The sequence below is a fragment of the Ochotona curzoniae genome, unplaced genomic scaffold (assembly GCF_017591425.1).
Source record: "Ochotona curzoniae isolate NIBS_2020 unplaced genomic scaffold, NIBS_Ocur_1.0 contig_3819, whole genome shotgun sequence".
Classification (NCBI taxonomy): Eukaryota; Metazoa; Chordata; class Mammalia; order Lagomorpha; family Ochotonidae; genus Ochotona; species Ochotona curzoniae.
Genome location: NW_024466004.1, coordinates 21,946,090 through 21,963,615, shown reverse-complemented (window position 1 = coordinate 21,963,615; position 17,526 = coordinate 21,946,090). Strand labels below are relative to the sequence as shown.

General features: G+C 35.4%; 1 protein-coding gene across 1 annotated transcript in view; it reads left to right on the top strand.

Moving 5' to 3' along the window:
- The window catches only part of EYS (eyes shut homolog), a 1,254,974-nt gene that overhangs the window by 979,217 nt on the left and 258,231 nt on the right, over positions 1–17,526 (top strand). Inside the window, 1 exon segment of the mRNA XM_040983150.1 lies at positions 5,424–5,588. Within this exon segment, the coding sequence (XP_040839084.1) occupies positions 5,424–5,588 (165 nt within the window).

The following is a 17,526-nucleotide window of genomic DNA, read 5'->3' as shown; positions in this document are numbered from 1 at the left end:
GCTGTGGATTGATAGCTTCCTCTGACAATTTGAGAGCTTTGTCTTTTTGTACAGAGATTTAACATTCTTCATCCCCAGTAATTTATTGGTCATTCCCATGGCTCAAAATTGAAGCTATTTTGCTAGCCACATAAAAACTAATACAATTAGTTTGATAAACTCTATGTTAAGACATTGAAGCATTGTAGAATATGTTCTAGATGTTTATCTATAATCAGAAACCACTAGTTGAATACCACATAACATATGTTGTAAGGCATTTTATACACGTTTTCATATAAACACCCTGTTGGATTTTTTCCCATCTATAATTGCAAGAGAAATAAATTTGGAGTGTGTTCAAATAGCATTGCCTGAAGAGCCTTTTGGAAGCAGCGGGAGAACACTTCGCCTAACCCCAATTAGTCTTGTTTTCCATTTTCAGGGCAGTTCTGTTTTTCAACATATCCACTAAACATGATGATAATGAAAATTAATATGGTTAGAAAGCAATTCAATAGCAAGTGTTTATTGTTCATAATTTGTTGTTTCCTTTTATAATTTTCATAAAACCCGTCAGCTCAGTGACAGAAGTGCAAGGAGTGCGTGAGTGAGTAGGTAGATAGGTGCACGTGAGTTACACAATAGATATGTTCCTGCAGAACAGCATCGAACACATTTCTTTTTTTTAAAGATTTATTGTATTTTCTCATTGGAAAGGCGGATATACAGAGAGGAGAGACAGAGAGGAAGATCTTCCGTCCAATGATTCATTCCCCAAGTGAGCCGCAACAGCCAATGCTATGCCGATCCGAAGCCAGGAGCCTCTTCCGGGTCTCCCGCGCGGGTGAGGGTCCCAAAGCTTTCCCGGGCCACAGGCAGGGAGCTGGATGGGAAGAGGGGCCGCCAGGATTAGAACCGGTGCCCATATGGGATCCTGGGCGTGCAAGGTGAGGACCTTTAACCACTTGCGCCACCGCACCGGGCCCATGGAACACATTTCTTAGCAAATTGAATTATATTCCCCTTGCTCCTGGTGAGTTCATTATTTCTTACAATAAAAAAAAAGCTGCTTGAGGATTCAAATTATTCAACTCATATATGAATGCACATATAAAAATGATACCTTCAAACAACTTTCTCATGGATTTATCAATAATGAGAAGAAATTTGATCACAAGATAAATGCTAAAACCTTATTTCTATGATTTTTCCCCCCATTAAATCTTACGATGATTTCTCTGGCCTTTTTCTCCTGGAAAAACCACCTTCAGTTGTTTCCCATCGGTTAGATAGGGGAGTAAATGGAGAGGCTAGATTAGGTATGTAGAGGTATGTATATTAAAACAGTTGTTAGATCCTAGGAATACATTCTCGTGCCCTGTAGCATAGTAGTAGAGTAACTATAGTTAATAATATTTTATTGTATATGTTACAATAGTACAAAGAATTTTGCTTTGTTCCTACTCAAATCATAAATGAGATGACATGTATGACAATAAATATATATGTTACAGATGTGTAATAATAAACTGAGTAAATGTGTATATTATATATGTATATATCATGTGTCATTTAGAGAATATATAATCTGGGAGAATGGATGGGACATACACTGAGCTCTCCCATCTATATGAAATTCTATCTCACGTTAGGTTCAGTGCCACAATTTTTAAAAATAACGTTAGGCAATTACTTGGAAGCTGAATAAAGAATGGAGCCTCCAGGACACCAGTCAGTTATCCATAAGGGATGCTGGCATCGTAGATGACGGCTTTACTGGCTGCATCACAATGCCAGCGTGAAACATCTTCATTTATCTTAATGAGCACATTTGTTGTACTTCTTGCACTACTATTAAAAAGAGCTGTGGGGTCAGCGCAGTTGCCCAGTGCCTAAAGTCCTCACCTTGCGCGCACTGGGATCCCATATGGGCACCAGTTTCTATCCTGATGGCTCCACTTCTCATCCAGCTCCCTGCTTGTGGCCTGGAAAAACAATGGAGGATGGCTTTGGCCTTGGAACCCTGTACCCACATGGGAAACCTGAAGGAAATTTCTGTCTTCTGGCTTTCAGATCAGATCAGCTCCCACTGTAGCGGTTACTTGGGAAGTAAACAGTGAATACATGATCTTTCTCTCTCTCTCTCCTTCTCTGTGTAAATCTGCATTTCCAATAAAAATAAAGAAATACTTTTCTTAAAAAAAAAGTGGGGTATGTATAGTTAACATCTACTAAACATTCTCTCTAGTTGGGGGGAATCTAACTGCCAAAGACTTATCTGATGACATAAAAGAAAATATGGGGCTAATATTGTGGCACAACAGTTTAGGCCACTGTAATGATGCCTACAGCCAAATAAGTACTTATTTTACTTCTAAATATTCTCCTTTTAATTCAGCTCCCCACTAATACTTCTGAGTGTGCAGTGGAAGATGGCCCAAATACTTGAACTACTGTCAACCACATGGGGAGACACAGATGGAATTACAGGCCCCGGCTTTAAGCTGGCCCAGCCCTGGGCATCACAGCCATTTGAAGAGTGAACAAGTAGATGCAAAATTGGCATCTCTCACTCTTGTGCCCTAACTCTGCTTCTCAAATAGATAAATAAATCTTAATTAAAAACAGAAAACTGGAGGCTATTAAAACATCTGAAGGAAATATGCCTCCTTAAATCATGCTTTCTTAGAACTCATTTACTTAAAACATTCTATATCTAGAAATTAAAGTCAATTTACCTACCTCATCCAACGCAGGAAGCTCACTATATCATCAATTCTGCTCAGCATTTACAGCAGCAATTGTAACATAAAAATGAAATGTGTAGACTAAAAGATTTGTGAATACAAGGCTAAAAGGAGTCCACATTCAAGTGGATCTTGCATTATTTTTTAAATTATTTTATTTACAAACCCAAAAAAGAAGAATGAAGAGAAATCGAATCATTTGAACACAAATGGAGCAATCAAACAAAGTGTAGGTCAACTTTACTGACAGGTAGATTTTGGGCCAATTGACATATAACACCGTGGATGACCTTGTTGGTTTAATTATTGTGTTCATTGAAAGCTTTTGGACAAAGGCCTTAGATGATAATAACTAATATTATCACAGCTGCAATAACAGCCAATAAACCATAGAGGAAGGGATGCCAGTTTGAAAAAGTTGAAACTGTCACGTTAAAATACAATACAAACTTGAATCATGCTAGTGGATGCAAAAGGAAACAAAAGCAAGTTTTGATCAGAGGAACAGATATCAGAAGCTAGAAACAAGTTTAAGAAGAGATGAATGGCAAATGATGTTTTTTTCCATCTTGGAAGCAAGCGTTGTGGAGAGAAACAGGTTTGGTTTAAACAAAAAGACACAAACAAAAAACATATATTAGAGGACTCAGGACTTGGGAATGATGCAGCTTCTGAAATGGAAGTAGTTTGGTCTGCAGAAGGACTGCCCGTCAGGTGGATAAGCAGCAGCTGTTAAAGTGTCATGGAATGTATGGAGAAAGAACATACCAGTTACATAGGGTTGCAGAGATTTCCAGGTAAAAGAGCACTTACACTTTAGATAAAACAGGGTTTAATAAAACATGGAACAGATAAATTATAAGGCACAAGGTTTTGTAGACAAGGTCAAAAATGGTGACATATGTGATACTGTAAATCAAGCAGATTATTAATGGATATATTATATAATTGTTATCTGACTTTTGCATTAACTCATAAGTTATAGATAGAACAAAAATATAAAAGCAAATTTATTTCTTATCCCAGGATATAATGCCATAAGCATGGCGAGGAACCACACCCAAAGATATAATTTTAGTACTAATTGTACTCAATTAATATTAACCATACCCAAATATACAATTTTTTATATTTAAATAAGTTAATATTTAGAGAAGAGTTGATTTTAGAGACATGATTTTGAGTACTATGGTTTTGTCAGAAAAATATAATGTGAATCGCCCTTAACATCTGACAGTGTGTTTGAGGGTAAGTAGCTTCGGCTAGATATCTGGAAAATAACACCATGAACCATTGAAAGAGGGTTGGCATAGAGTTATTTTATATCTTGCCCTAGCAGTTCTAGGCAGATGTCCAAGGTGACCTTAACATTCCCTTCAACTTGACTAACCTCCTTTCTGACTCTAGGTTCCTAACCTTTCTTTGTTAAGCCTTTACTTTAGAAAACTTTCTGCAGTAAATTCTTTCTGTCTCTTTTGAAATGTAAATCTTTTTTAAAAGCGTCTTACCAGTTTCTTCACACTGGAATATCTTTCTCAAAGACCTGGGAGGCATCCCTTTGAAATGTAGTCAAGAAAGTTAATGCTTCCAGTCTGTCTGCTCTGTAGGAGGAGCCTAACTTCAATAGGCACCTTGCCCCCAGTTGTAAAACTGCCTCTTGTTGCATGGATGGGAAAAAATGTACTTTTCCTTTCGGTAAACTCAGTTAGCAAACACAGATGGCCTGTGTTTTTCTCCTGTTTCTTAAAAAAATGTCCCTACTCAACTCATTACTACAAAGAATTTGAGTTCTGGCTCTTCTTCCCTAGTACATTAATCTTGGAAAAAGTCTTCTTTTCCCCTTTAAGTCTCCTCAGCTTTTGCTTTTTCACAGGCAAGTTGCTATTAGTATAAAGAATATAATTTTAACAGGAATATTTAGAACAGAACTGAAGTAGCAGTAACCAATCAAAGGCTGGTAGTAGTTACAAATCCTAGAGTTGCAGTTCTCAAATTATCTCAGAAGAGGCTAAAAATACCAATTTAGCAGCTATAAATAAATAAATAAATAAATCTAGCTTAGTTAAATTTAAATTTCAAATAATATTTTTCCATCAAATGAGCTACCATTTCTTAATATAGTGCTTGGGCCATACGAACAATAATAATGTGTGTTTTTTGAAATTCAGATGCGACTAAGAACACATATTTTACCTGGAATCCCTAATTTGAGAGACATAATGAGCTTTAAACATCTGTCATTTTGGGGCCAGAACTGTGGCATATCAGACTAATATGCTTATGACCTGGGAAACAGCAGAGTATGATTCAATTTATTGGGCCCCTGCATCCGTGCAGGAGAGCTGGAAGCAGTTCCTGGCTTTGGATTGGCTCAGCGCCAATAATATCTTTTATGATCACAATCAGACATTTACATCTCAGTACATTTTGAGTATCTAATGAAAATGATAATTTTTTATGCAATTTCAGGGTTTTTATAAGTAATATCTATCCATGAACATACAATGAGTGTTCGATCATGTGAGGTAATAATATTATTTATACTTCTAGAACTTATAAAATTGAAACTAATATTTCTGTAAAAAATCAGTGTAAAGGTTTTAAATGAATGCTAATTATGAATGCAAGGTTCTAATCTACTAAAACTATAATATAACGTTTTTAGAGCATACTGATATCATTTATTTTGTTTAGATGCAGGTTTATTTTTTCCGTCTTTCGATGGAAATTCTTATTTGGAGCTGCCATTGTTTGCAATCTTGGATAAGTTGAAGTTTGTCCTGGGAAAGGAACAGAAGAGAATTGTCACCATCCACTTGACCATAAAAACAAGCACTTCAAATGGAACCGTTCTCTACAGTGAGTATTAAACGTTTGACCTCCTGTATGTCATATTTCATTTTCAAATGTTCGTCTATTGAATCAATGAATTATTCATTTAAATATTGTGGGAAACTTGTCCAGCCTAGTGCATGAAACAATCCCAAACAAGAAATCGTAGTTCTTTGTATTTCTGTAGCAGTTTCTTTAATTTATGAGTCACTTAATGGAACATGACTTACAAACAGGCTCTGAACCAGCAAGAATATAGCGAACATGTGAATGTTATGGCATATGGCAGAAGCAGTAGAACATAAAAGATGCAACAATTTCCAAACATATTTTTATGATATAAATCACTAAAACTGTTTCTGCTATATTAACTCATATGTTCTTATTTCGAAAGTCTCCATAATCTGAATTTACAGGTCTATTCCTTTTCTTACTAATAAGATATATTCTCTTAGGTACTCAAAATATAAAATTATACATTAATTTTAAGAATTCTTATATTGAATGTAAAATTTTTTAAAACTACTTGATCACTCCGTGTGAGCCAACTTGTTAAGTCCTAAATGATTCATTCCTCTACTTCAGTTTGCAAAATCATTAGTATGTGTTTTCGGAACAAGACTTAAACCCTTTTATTATTTTACTATTAGTTAAAGGCCAAAAGGAAATATTTTGGGAAATTTGATGAAGTTAGATGTTTGAAATATTAAAATAGGCTTTATATTTTGGAAAGAAACTAACTTGTCAGAAGTAGGCCAGCATTATTTATTCCCTAGGAACAGAAGCACCCATTTTAAAATGATGCCTTTAGAAGCCTGTTTTATTTATGCTAAAAGGGAGAGAGAGAAGAAAGGAAAATGGAAAACTGGCTTTCATATATGAAATCTAAAGCTGGTAGAAACTTGGAAGTCATAGTGCATTGCAGAGAAATAAAACAAACACGGAACAAAAAAAAAAAACACACAGAAACATAATAATTTTAAGCCACAGACCAAAGTGATTTTCTACCTTTGCAATTTTTTAAGCTGTGTAGAATTGAAAGGTGTTACCTTGGGGAAAATGTGTTTTTACCAACTAGAAACAGCTCAGAGTTGAAGCAGGAGCCAACCTCCGGGAATTTTCCTGCTCTGGACCTATGCTCCTGGCGCATGTCCATGCTGCCACTCAGTGTGGTTTTTTGAAGGCCAACGGGAATAGATGCTAAGCCTATACACACACTGTCCAAGTTGGTGCTCTAAAGTAAATCAACTGAAATTCAAGCTGATGTTTGTACTATACAAATATTTCTGTCTTTCTTGTCCTATGACTTGTCACACTACTACAACTGGAAATTATTAGTAAGAAAAATAGTAATACATCATCAATGTTTGTCTTACATAATTATTGCTGTTACAGAACTAGAAATGTTAAGACTGTTTACTCTAAGGAATTTTGTGACTTGTGAATGGAGAAAATGTTTTTGTCTGTAAAGCCTTGTTTTTGTTCTCTGTGAAGTGGTAATTTAACCCTGCACTGTTAGGAGTATCTCAGCAGAATGTTTTGTAGGGTTTCCACTCTCTGTCCTCTTGAACTCTGTTAGCTTCCTAAAAGTCTCAAAACAGACAAACACAAAATATTCTGTGATTCAGTTAGGTAACTGTCCTGTACCATGGTATAAAGGTGAATTTTCTTAAAACTATTAAAAGCAGTGAGTAGTTTCTTAAAACTATTAAAAGTAGTGAGTGATGCTTCTTTTGAGATTTTTGAAGTCTTTTTCTTTGTCTTGTTATTTTATCAGTCTTGAATTTATTTTATTCCTGAACATTTCTGTTCAGCTCAATTTTATTTCACAAACATTTATTCAACATTATTTTCTATTATCAAGCCAGGAAAAGAGATAGAGAAATAGCAGGCTGATAAACTAAAGCCAGCTTTGAATTATATTCCTAGTTCATAACTGTACATTTATCTTGTCTCAGTTTGCCTCACCAACTAATTGATGTTGAAAAGGAACAAAGGGAAGATAAAACTTGAATCCATATGGAGTTACAGTGAAAATCTTTAGAAAGGATAGTTTTACAAAGAACACTCTGTGGGAGAGAGACAGCTCTGAGAGCAGCAGTTAAGATGAAAAGAAAGCTTTTAGAGTCCGCCACTGAACCAATTCAGAATTCTGGAACCCAGTCAAAAGAGCTACTAATAGGTCACGGGAGAAGGGATGAGACCACACAAAATTCTTTAGGTGCACTTTCAGAAAATGAGCTCTATTCAGCAAGCAGTATCAATCAGGAGGTTTCATCATGGGATATGTTACTATGCAGTTGAATTCATTCTGTGCTGTTGCTTTGAAAAGAAATAAGCATGCCCTGTAGAAGTATGTGATCTTTGAGAATGAGGAGCAGACATCTGACCAAATCACAGGAGGCAAATTACATGAGGAACTCCAGTGGGAGGACAGGATTCAGATTCAATCTTTGTATTGCTTAATGTTTATATTTAAGCTCAAAAGCAAAAAAAAAAAAAAATTATTACAGCTCTTTATTCCAGGGAGGACTCGCCACACAAGTAGGATTAGTGAACATCTTTTTTTCAGGGTGGTGGGGAGTTAGGGAGGGCTAAAAGAAGATATTTCTGATAGTACTGGAGAAAACAAAATTAAATCTGAAGGCTCATAATACCTGTCATTCTCTGAAAAGATTCCCAGCAGAACACGCACTATCTTTATTAGATAGTTATTGTGTTTGTTCCAGTGATGTGACAAAGCCAATGAAATCCCACAGCATTATTAGAAACCATCTTATTTCCCTAACAGCAAAAAAAGTTTACTCCATAATTTAAATCAGTTCTGCAATTTATGAAATTATTTAAATTTGTTCTCCCTCCTTAAATTTTTCAATAAAATTAGCTACCGGCTTATATGATAGCAAGGGCTGTTGATGCAATGGAAGGCTAAACCCATATGTTACCATTTATAAGGTACTGCCAAACTACCTTTCATTGTATCTTACCTATTTTTTATGATAATCTAGTCAAATTTAAAGATTTTGAATGTGCGGAATGTGCAATGTTGCGGAGTGGGAGCAAGATCACACCAGACATGTGTAAGGCTTATTAAGGACTCTATATTAACCAAGCTTGGTAATAACAGGGCTTACTAGAAATACCAATTCACAAGTCCATTTATCAGTCTAATCAAGTGTAACCCCAAGAGGAACAAATGGTCTTTACCCTGAGGTCCATTCATTCAGCTAAAGACCTGTGTCCCAGCTTCCCCAACAATGTAAGTTATCCTAAGAGGCATGCAACAAATAGCGTGGACACACAAAGCTGCAGACATTCACCTTTCCCTGACTTCTCTGCCCATATTCCACCACTGCTAGTCTAGTCCTCACCTCTCCTGGATCTCCTAGGATACACAAACTAGAAATACAAAAAAAGGTGATGAATGCAGACACACAGGGACCATGCTTAGGGGATAACTGTCCTGGGACGGCCAAGAATCAGAATGCCAGAGTAATGCAGGCTCAGGACCAAGAGAGCGAGCCGCTCTTTATCATGAGCCTTTATAGGGGCTTGTGGGAGGAATGGTCACAAAACATTGCAATATCTCCCCATCTCAGGTGAGAGTCATAGGTGGGCAGGGGGGAACACCTAGGTGGTGACTGAGTGACTTCCAAGCTCATGACCCTGGACTAGCTGACTACCTCACTACACAATGGCATTCTCTTAGTCATTGTGAGGGATGAAACATTGAGTAAGAGATATTCTGTATCCCTAGTTTCTCAACAGTTAGTGGAGAGATACTACATATATAACTATATGAGGAAGTTGATGGTAGTAGGTCTTATAATAGATAATAAATTAAGAACAGGAGCAGAGAGATTTATTCCACTGTGAGTTTGTACATGCGTTTCTTTATTGATGGGTAACACTCCTAACGCTGAGTTGTATTATAGTTGCCTATTCTACCTGACCATATCAGTGCCTGAACCAGGGTCTTGCATGAAATAAACACTACTGAAATAGTTCTTAATGTTCCATTTGTGTGTAACCTTGATGATTTCGATGAAAAATAAGAAGGCACTGAATCTTTACTTGAATAAATTACCCTATTGAGAATTTTTATATTTTCTTCCTATTATAAGTGGAAACATTGAAGATACCAATAGTCTTGTCAAAATGTACCATCAGTAAAAGATGATCCTTCCTACATTTGCTTGAAGAGTCAGGTCCACAGATAAGTGGGAAATATTTTTATAATGGTAATAAGGTAATGGGCCCAGCAGAATGGCCTAGTGGTTGGATCCTCGCCTTGAATGCGCTGGGATCCCATATGGCTGCTCGTTTGTGCCCCAGCTGCTCTGTTTCCCATTCAGCTCCCTGCTTGTGGACTGGGAAAGCAGTAAAGGATGGCCCAAAGCCTCAGAACCCTTTACCCAAATGGGACACCAAGAAGAAGCTCCTGGCTCATGGCTTCAGATCAGCTCAGCTTTGGCCATTGCAGCCACTTAGGGAGTGAACCAGTGAACAGAGGATTTTTACATCTCCCCTCTCTGTAAGATCTGCCTTTCCAATAAAAATATTTTTTTAAAAAGTAAATATTTTTGCAAGCCTATGGTTTCCAACTGTCCAGCTCTGTGACTATAGGATAAAAGAACCATGATCAGTATATGAATGTTCAAATGTGGCCATGCTACCAATTAAATTTTATTTACAAAATTGGACAGTGACAAAAATTTTTTCTGGTGTCATAATTTTTCCTACAATGATGATTTAATACTTTAGAAATGAAACAATTAGACTCTATAATATCAAAATTATTATTCAGTAAAAAATATACTTTTTTTAATGTAACAATTCCATGTAGAATAGACCAATCAGAAACAAATATTCTTCTGATAGAGGCAGGGGCAAAATCAAATAAATAAAACAAAAACTGAGCTCCTTCAAAAATTAATACTACTTCCATGCCAATTTTGAGAATGAAGCAATCCAGTGATTAAGAAAATTATTTTGCGGCATAGAGGAGGATGACATTTGGCATACTGGTTAAGAAAGTGGTTACAAAAACCTAGTCCCAGTGTTGGTGTGTCAAGGTTTGAAATCTATTTAGATCTCTTGACTGTGACTTCCTGCTAATGCAAATCTGGAAGGCTTAAGTAACTGGGCTCCTGCCACTGAAGTTAAAGACTTGGGTTGAATTGAATGTCCAGCTTTTGATTGACTTTGGGTCAACCTTGGTCATTTCTAGGATTTAGGAAGTACACCAGTGAAATTAAGTAGCTAGCTTTTTTCTCTTTCTCTTATAAAAAAAGAAAAACTCTCTCTCTTTCTCTCTTTTCCTCACACTCTCACTCTTTCCCTCTTTCTCAAATACGTAACTTTAAAAAAAAAAAGTAAGGAGAAAGTTAAAGTGGAATTGGGCTACCTGGCTGTTTGGGCAAGTTACTTAGCATTTATTTTAAATGGAAAAGGATGTTAAATTCCAAGATGAGAAAAAGTTTCCAGGATTGAGAGAGTTAACACATTTAGCCTGCTTAAAACAATGCTTGCCTGAGGAAGTGTTAAATATATTAGTTACTCAGGTAAAACTTTATCCTCTGCACCATATAACTTACCTAGGGAACAGAGGTAAGAACAATAACAATTAGGGGTCCAGGAAACAGCATTTTGTCTAATCTCATTAATGTTGCGTTCACTTGACAAATATGTTCATCCTGATGAAGAATAGACTATTTATAAAAGTCCTGGAGTAATAAACAGGATAGTAATGAGTAAACAAGTGATGTGATTTCTGATTTCATCCTCATCCATTTAATCCACATAAAGAACACTCATTCCTTCTGAGATATTTGTATTAATGGTACTTTTATTGGTTAACTACAATTTCAAGTTTAAGCTGTCTATATGTTTTCAGAAACTGGCCCCAAAGCTAGTGTCTACCAGCACATAATAAACTTATATTTCATGATCAGTTATGCATTCCAAAATGGCACCATACTCCCCAGAGGTTCTCTTTCAGTCTACTGACCCTATAATCGGCTTTCACATCCGTTATTACCGTTGTGACCACTATGGCTACACAGCATGTTCAAACCACGAACTACGGCTGCTGAGATCATTATTGAAATTGCTGCTGACACCTTCAAATCCAAACCTCTAGGGGTAGTCAGGAAAAGGGAATTGTAAGGGTACAGCAAAAGCATCTGTTCCTTGGAGAACTCATGACGAGATTCAGGAAACAGTACATCATGTGCCGTAACACTGCAGTTGGAAAGCACATCCTGATGCTGCCAAAGATAGCATGATGAAACATCAGTAACAAAGCAGGTGTGCATCAGAACCCATGTCAGTTGTGTGAACTGAACAATACAGAGTAAATCTATTAACCTTTCTGAATCGTGGATTTATAAATGATACAGCTATGATTCTCATTATCAAACTCAGTTTAGGAAATGTACATAAAAATGCTTTGAATGTAAGACATCTTTTTTGAATATCTATTCGAAAAAGATCTCAAATCAGACTTCCATAGATGTTCAGAGCATTCATTTAAAAAGCTCAATTAGAGACAGATCTGATTTTTAATGGAAGTGATATAATATGAATACTTTACAATAGTCCTGTGACTTGATGAAATATTTATATTTAGAAAATGTCACATCTGCAACTAAACTCAATCTCAGGCAAACTAAAATTCTAAAGCTGACAAGGGTATCTTTGCTTCCTCTGTGTGATAATTTATTTCATTATTATTCCTTTCTTGTAAGATAATTATAGTGATGTAAGTTCTAACTATATATCTCTGTGTAAGAATTATCTTTCTAAAATGTGAAACTCAATTTTTTTAGGATTAAAATGTTATAAGAGCTAAGAACTGAAGTCCATTATACTGTATATCATTCCAGCCAGAATTTTTATGCTTAACAAACATTAAAGCAGCTAGCATGATTGTGATTTAATTAGCATACAGCAAGTTTGAATGCCATGAGTTTTGGAAGCTTTCAAAATATGACCCAGAAGAATAACACTTACCAAAAAAAAAGCATAAATGAATTAATGAAAAAAGTACTGCACAGCCTAAAAGCATAAAAACTGTTTAAGGAGAAAGGCAGATTTGCACTCCTTCCTTAATAGATTATCGAGCATCTTTTCCCTGAAACAACAGAATGACTTTCTTTCAATTCCCTTCTAATGAGCTCTTCTAGAGCTTTCAAGTTCCACCCAAAATAGCACATATTGGAACATTATGACGAAAACTACACTGCTTTTATCATTTGATATATGATGCAGAGACAGAGGAGCCCAGGTTTGTTTAATGGATTTGATTCCAATGAATAATGTTATATTAAATTTATAATGACAGTTTGAGTTATTCAACCAGTAAAGTTTGATATGAAAATACACACATTTATCTAAAAATTATTTATATTTTTCTTTGTTAGTACTATTTTGAAATGCCCGATTACTTTTCTCCCTTTATTGGTTACTACTAGTTTTTTTCAGTCTAAAATCAAATACCAGTCTTCATAATATGTTTAAAATGGTCCTGTAATTCTGTTAGTGAAAACCAGATAATTACTTCCTGATTTATTCGACTTTTCTCCAGTTATGGAAGATAGGTTACAAAATGCAAAGTCAATTGATTTCAGAGTAGAAAAGTCGATCAGTCAAATAATACAGCTGACATTCCCTGAGGTGCTTAATTTGCTGTTGATATACATAAATGCATCTTAGCCTCGGGTCTTTCATGTCTTCACCTACCTTCACATTCTACCTGCAAAGCACGTTGAACTCACTTATAAATATTAATTTTTAAATTTCTTATCAATAACATGTATCAATACAGTGTTAAGCAAAGAAAGAAGCTTAATTATTTAATTCTGTTACCATTCCTTTAACTTTTATTAAAGCAGCCACATTTTATGCCATGTGACAAGATAGCTATGGTCCTTAATGGGAAGTTTACACACTTGGGTAGGACTGTTCACCTTTTTTATTGATTTTAATAACTATGCATTCTTTAAAATATGAGCCTAGGAGGGTAATATAAAGCCACTTGTAAAAATATTAATAGAAAATCTTTTTAGTAAAAATCATAGAATGGATGAGGATAGCAGATGATCCCTTGGTGCATCATCTCCTTGCTCTCAGCCACTTGCAAAAGCATGAGAGTGGAGAAAATGCCAACTTTCAAGGAAGAACCTTATGCAGTTCCATAATATAACCCTTTATGGGTCCAAGAAGGAAAAACAAAGGTGGTGGTGCTGTCTCCTGTTTCTAAATGTGTTCCTGTTAGCATCCAGCTCCAGTCAAAAATAATACTAAAAATTCCTCATGAGATCTAAAATTCGGAAAAAAGCAGCCCAAGTATTGTTACAGAAATAAAGTGAAAATCAGGAAAAACCCTAAAGAATTCAAGGCCAAAATGGATTACAAATTAATCTCAGGAGATTCAAACAAATGTGAAGGTGCCTGGCCCAGTTATGCTCACTTGAACCTTAGCAGACTGAGTGTGCCTGATAATGGGACATTTAGGCACACATCAAGCCATTTTCATCCCTGTTTTATTGTAGCTTTTGTCACACCTACTTTCTTACTAAATCTGTAATGTTGTTAATTTGTCTGTTTGGCTCCTCACTTCTGAAGTATCGATTTGGTCTATGTTGTATTATTTATACCACTTTGTATTACCCTCTTGCTGAATTTGTTTTCTTAATTCCCTCAGTTCTATACCTTTAAGCGCTAATAAGAGCTAATAAGGACATAAGTTTTTGTACCTTGTACCACTTATGTTCCCACCCCATATTTTTCAACTATGCTTACAATCTTTCCTTCCCCGTCTTGGTTGTTCTCAATGAGTATCTGTCCAGACCAAGATGACCATGTTGCAGGAAACTCCATTTGTATTATAATCTATGCAAATTTCACCCCTTAGACTTGGTTTTACTTGTTCTAATGTGATCTGAATGATGTTCCACCATAATTTAAAAATTAGAATTTGTGCATTCTCCTTTGTGTAAAGGACAATTTTCAAAATGTCATAAGTAGTATTTGCCTATTAATTAATGTAAGAGCTGGTTAGATTATCACCAGCTTAAAGGAGAATTCAAGAAAGAGAGACACATACATCATAATGAATTATGAAGTGAACATACAAATATAGGGAATATCACTCTGCCCATGAGATACTCAGTTGCATTTTACCAGCTAACAATTAATTTGCATTGTCAAGTATCATTTGAATTGTTGGTGATCAACAACTTTACCGAGCTATGAATAACTCAAAGGCAAAGACAGATGAACATAAGCTGGGACAATACACCATTCTTTTCTCATATCAGAGTCACCTTTCCCTAAATAATTTTTTTGAGTCCTGAGTGTTACTTTTAATTCACTCCTCCAGAGCCTGAGATAAGGATAAGAGGCAGCCTTTCTTGACATTCTTTCTGAAGTGATAAATAAACATTTATCTACATCTTAGCAATAGCTTCACTCTTTTTTCCCCTTTGAAGTAGAACTAGGCTCTAACAGGGAGATAGTCCATGGGTGTGTGCAGACTCCTGGAGGATCTCCTACACCTCGGGCTGTCCAGAAAGTCAGTATCTCTGTTTACACTTGCACTCATGATGCAAAAATCATGATGCAGAACACTGCTGGTCGCTTAAAGTTGAGAGAGTGGCACTAAATCATACCACCTGTCTTCTTGGTGTATTCCACTATGCACCTAAAGTAAAAGTGCCACTTTAAAATGTTTTTAATGATGTAATTAAATATAATAATTTTGTATATTTTAACTCATGAGTGTACAAATTTTAATACAGTAAATGTTGAGGGAAAGCACATGTGCAATACCGAAAAGGGATGAACAGAGAAACTGTGGTTTTATAGAGTTGAGTATTTGGTAATTATTTTCTCAAAAAAATAATAAGACAAGCTTATCACTTCATGCATGGAAAACTGCTAACAGTATTTGCTACTAATCATAAAGTCTAAGCATTCAAAATATTGGTACTTTTGAAACTCTACAGTTTTCATAATTAACTTGAGACCTTCCTAACACTTTCTGATCATTTCAATAGTAATATTAATTAATTTTTACAATGTATAATAAAATACATCAATATTTGAGACATCTACATGCTTCGGTGAAACTATTTTTCAAACAGTCAGTGCATAACATTACAGAATCGTGCATGGAGAAAACACACTCTAAGTACTAACAAGACTAATGAGATTTTAATCTGATAGCATATGCAAAGTTCATTAACATAGCTTCAGTTTTCACAATGGAATTAAACTCTAAGAAAGCTAAAGGACTTTTCCAAGTTTGTGCATGTCTGAAAAAGATTACTAAAATAACCATTCCTTTCCAACTACATTCCTATGTGAGACTGGATGTCATATTCTTCATCCACATCAAAAATTCACAGCAGATTAATTACAGAAGTAGAAAACAATTTTAACTATCTGTTGTGAAATTTGACATAAAAGATACTTGCAAAGTTATAGAATAGCACCATGTACTTTGCTTCTTACCCTTTTTAATGTTTTAAAAGTATAGTAACTTTTAGAAAACATGTCACTAAGGTTAACATGTAAGGGAATTTTTTAATAATATGTAAAATCCTCTTTAAAGATTTATTTATTATTGTTAGAAAGGCAGATCAGATTTACAAAGAGAAAGAGGGAAGATACTCCCCAAATGGCCACAATGGCCAGAGCTGAGCCACCCTGAAGCTGGAAATTTCAGAATTCTTTTTCAGGTCTCCATATGGGTGCAGAGTGCCAAGGCTTTGGGCCATCCTCCCTCATTCCCAGAACACAAACTGTGCCCATATGGGATTTCAGCACTTCAAGATGAGGATTTAGCCATTGAGCCTTTGTGCCAGACACATACTATGTAAAATTCTGTGTTTTAAATCACAAGTCTATGTCAAAATATGCTAATTATAGGAAGAACTTTTGAGTTTTTCAATTGATTCTGAGTGATTAAAGGGTTCTTTAGGAACTTGAGAGCTAGTAACCAAGTTTGCATTTTGAAATAATTGTGTAATATATTGGTCTCATAAAAGTCTTTCTGCGTTTTTATGCATCAATCAATTTTCGTATCTATAGAAGTGTTCACTAAATATTAATGTCATTTCTGATGCTTGCGATTTTGGAGAGATTTAAGACACTTTTATTGGTGCTTCTTATAGTACATGAGCGCAAAACAAAAGCATTATTGTAAATACATAATAGCATATACTAATAAGAATAGAAAACATGACTATTCAAAACAGTTAATATACACAACACAAATATGTTAGAAGTTAATAATTCTGAAAATCACTTACTATGATGATTTTAGATCAATTAGAAATCAAAATAGCAAAATGGAATTTGATGTGTTAGTTTTCTATTTGTGGTGTGGTACATTGCAGCCAACTTAGTGATTGAAAAAATATGATTTTATTTCTTTGCTCTTTATGGGTCAGAATTCCTAAATGAGTTTTTAATGCTTTAGTCAAGTTGCAGGGCTTGTTTCTTTCTGTAGATTTCAGAGGAAAATCCACTCCTGGACTCCTCTAGCTCTGGTAGCTACCACCCTTGGATGGTTTGTGGATGCACCATTTCTGTCTCTGCTTTCACAGTCACATAGCCATCTCCTTGTCCATCCTCAGATCTTCCCCTGCCTCGCTCTAAAAGGAATACTAGTGATTGCAATTAGAACAAGCTCAGTTACCACAGCATAACTACCTAATTTAATCATGTTTGGACAGTCTCTTTTGCAAGGTAGCACTAACAGGTGCAGGCAATTAGGACCATAATTCAACCTGACAAAACTCCATACTTATAATATGTGGAGAAATCAATTCTAGGTAGAATAAATTTAAGGAAAGCTTACAGAAGATAATTTAGTACAATAAACTTTATGACTTTGGAACAAGCAGTCTTAAATCTGACATAAAAAAGACTTCAGCTAATAACGATGATTGAAAAA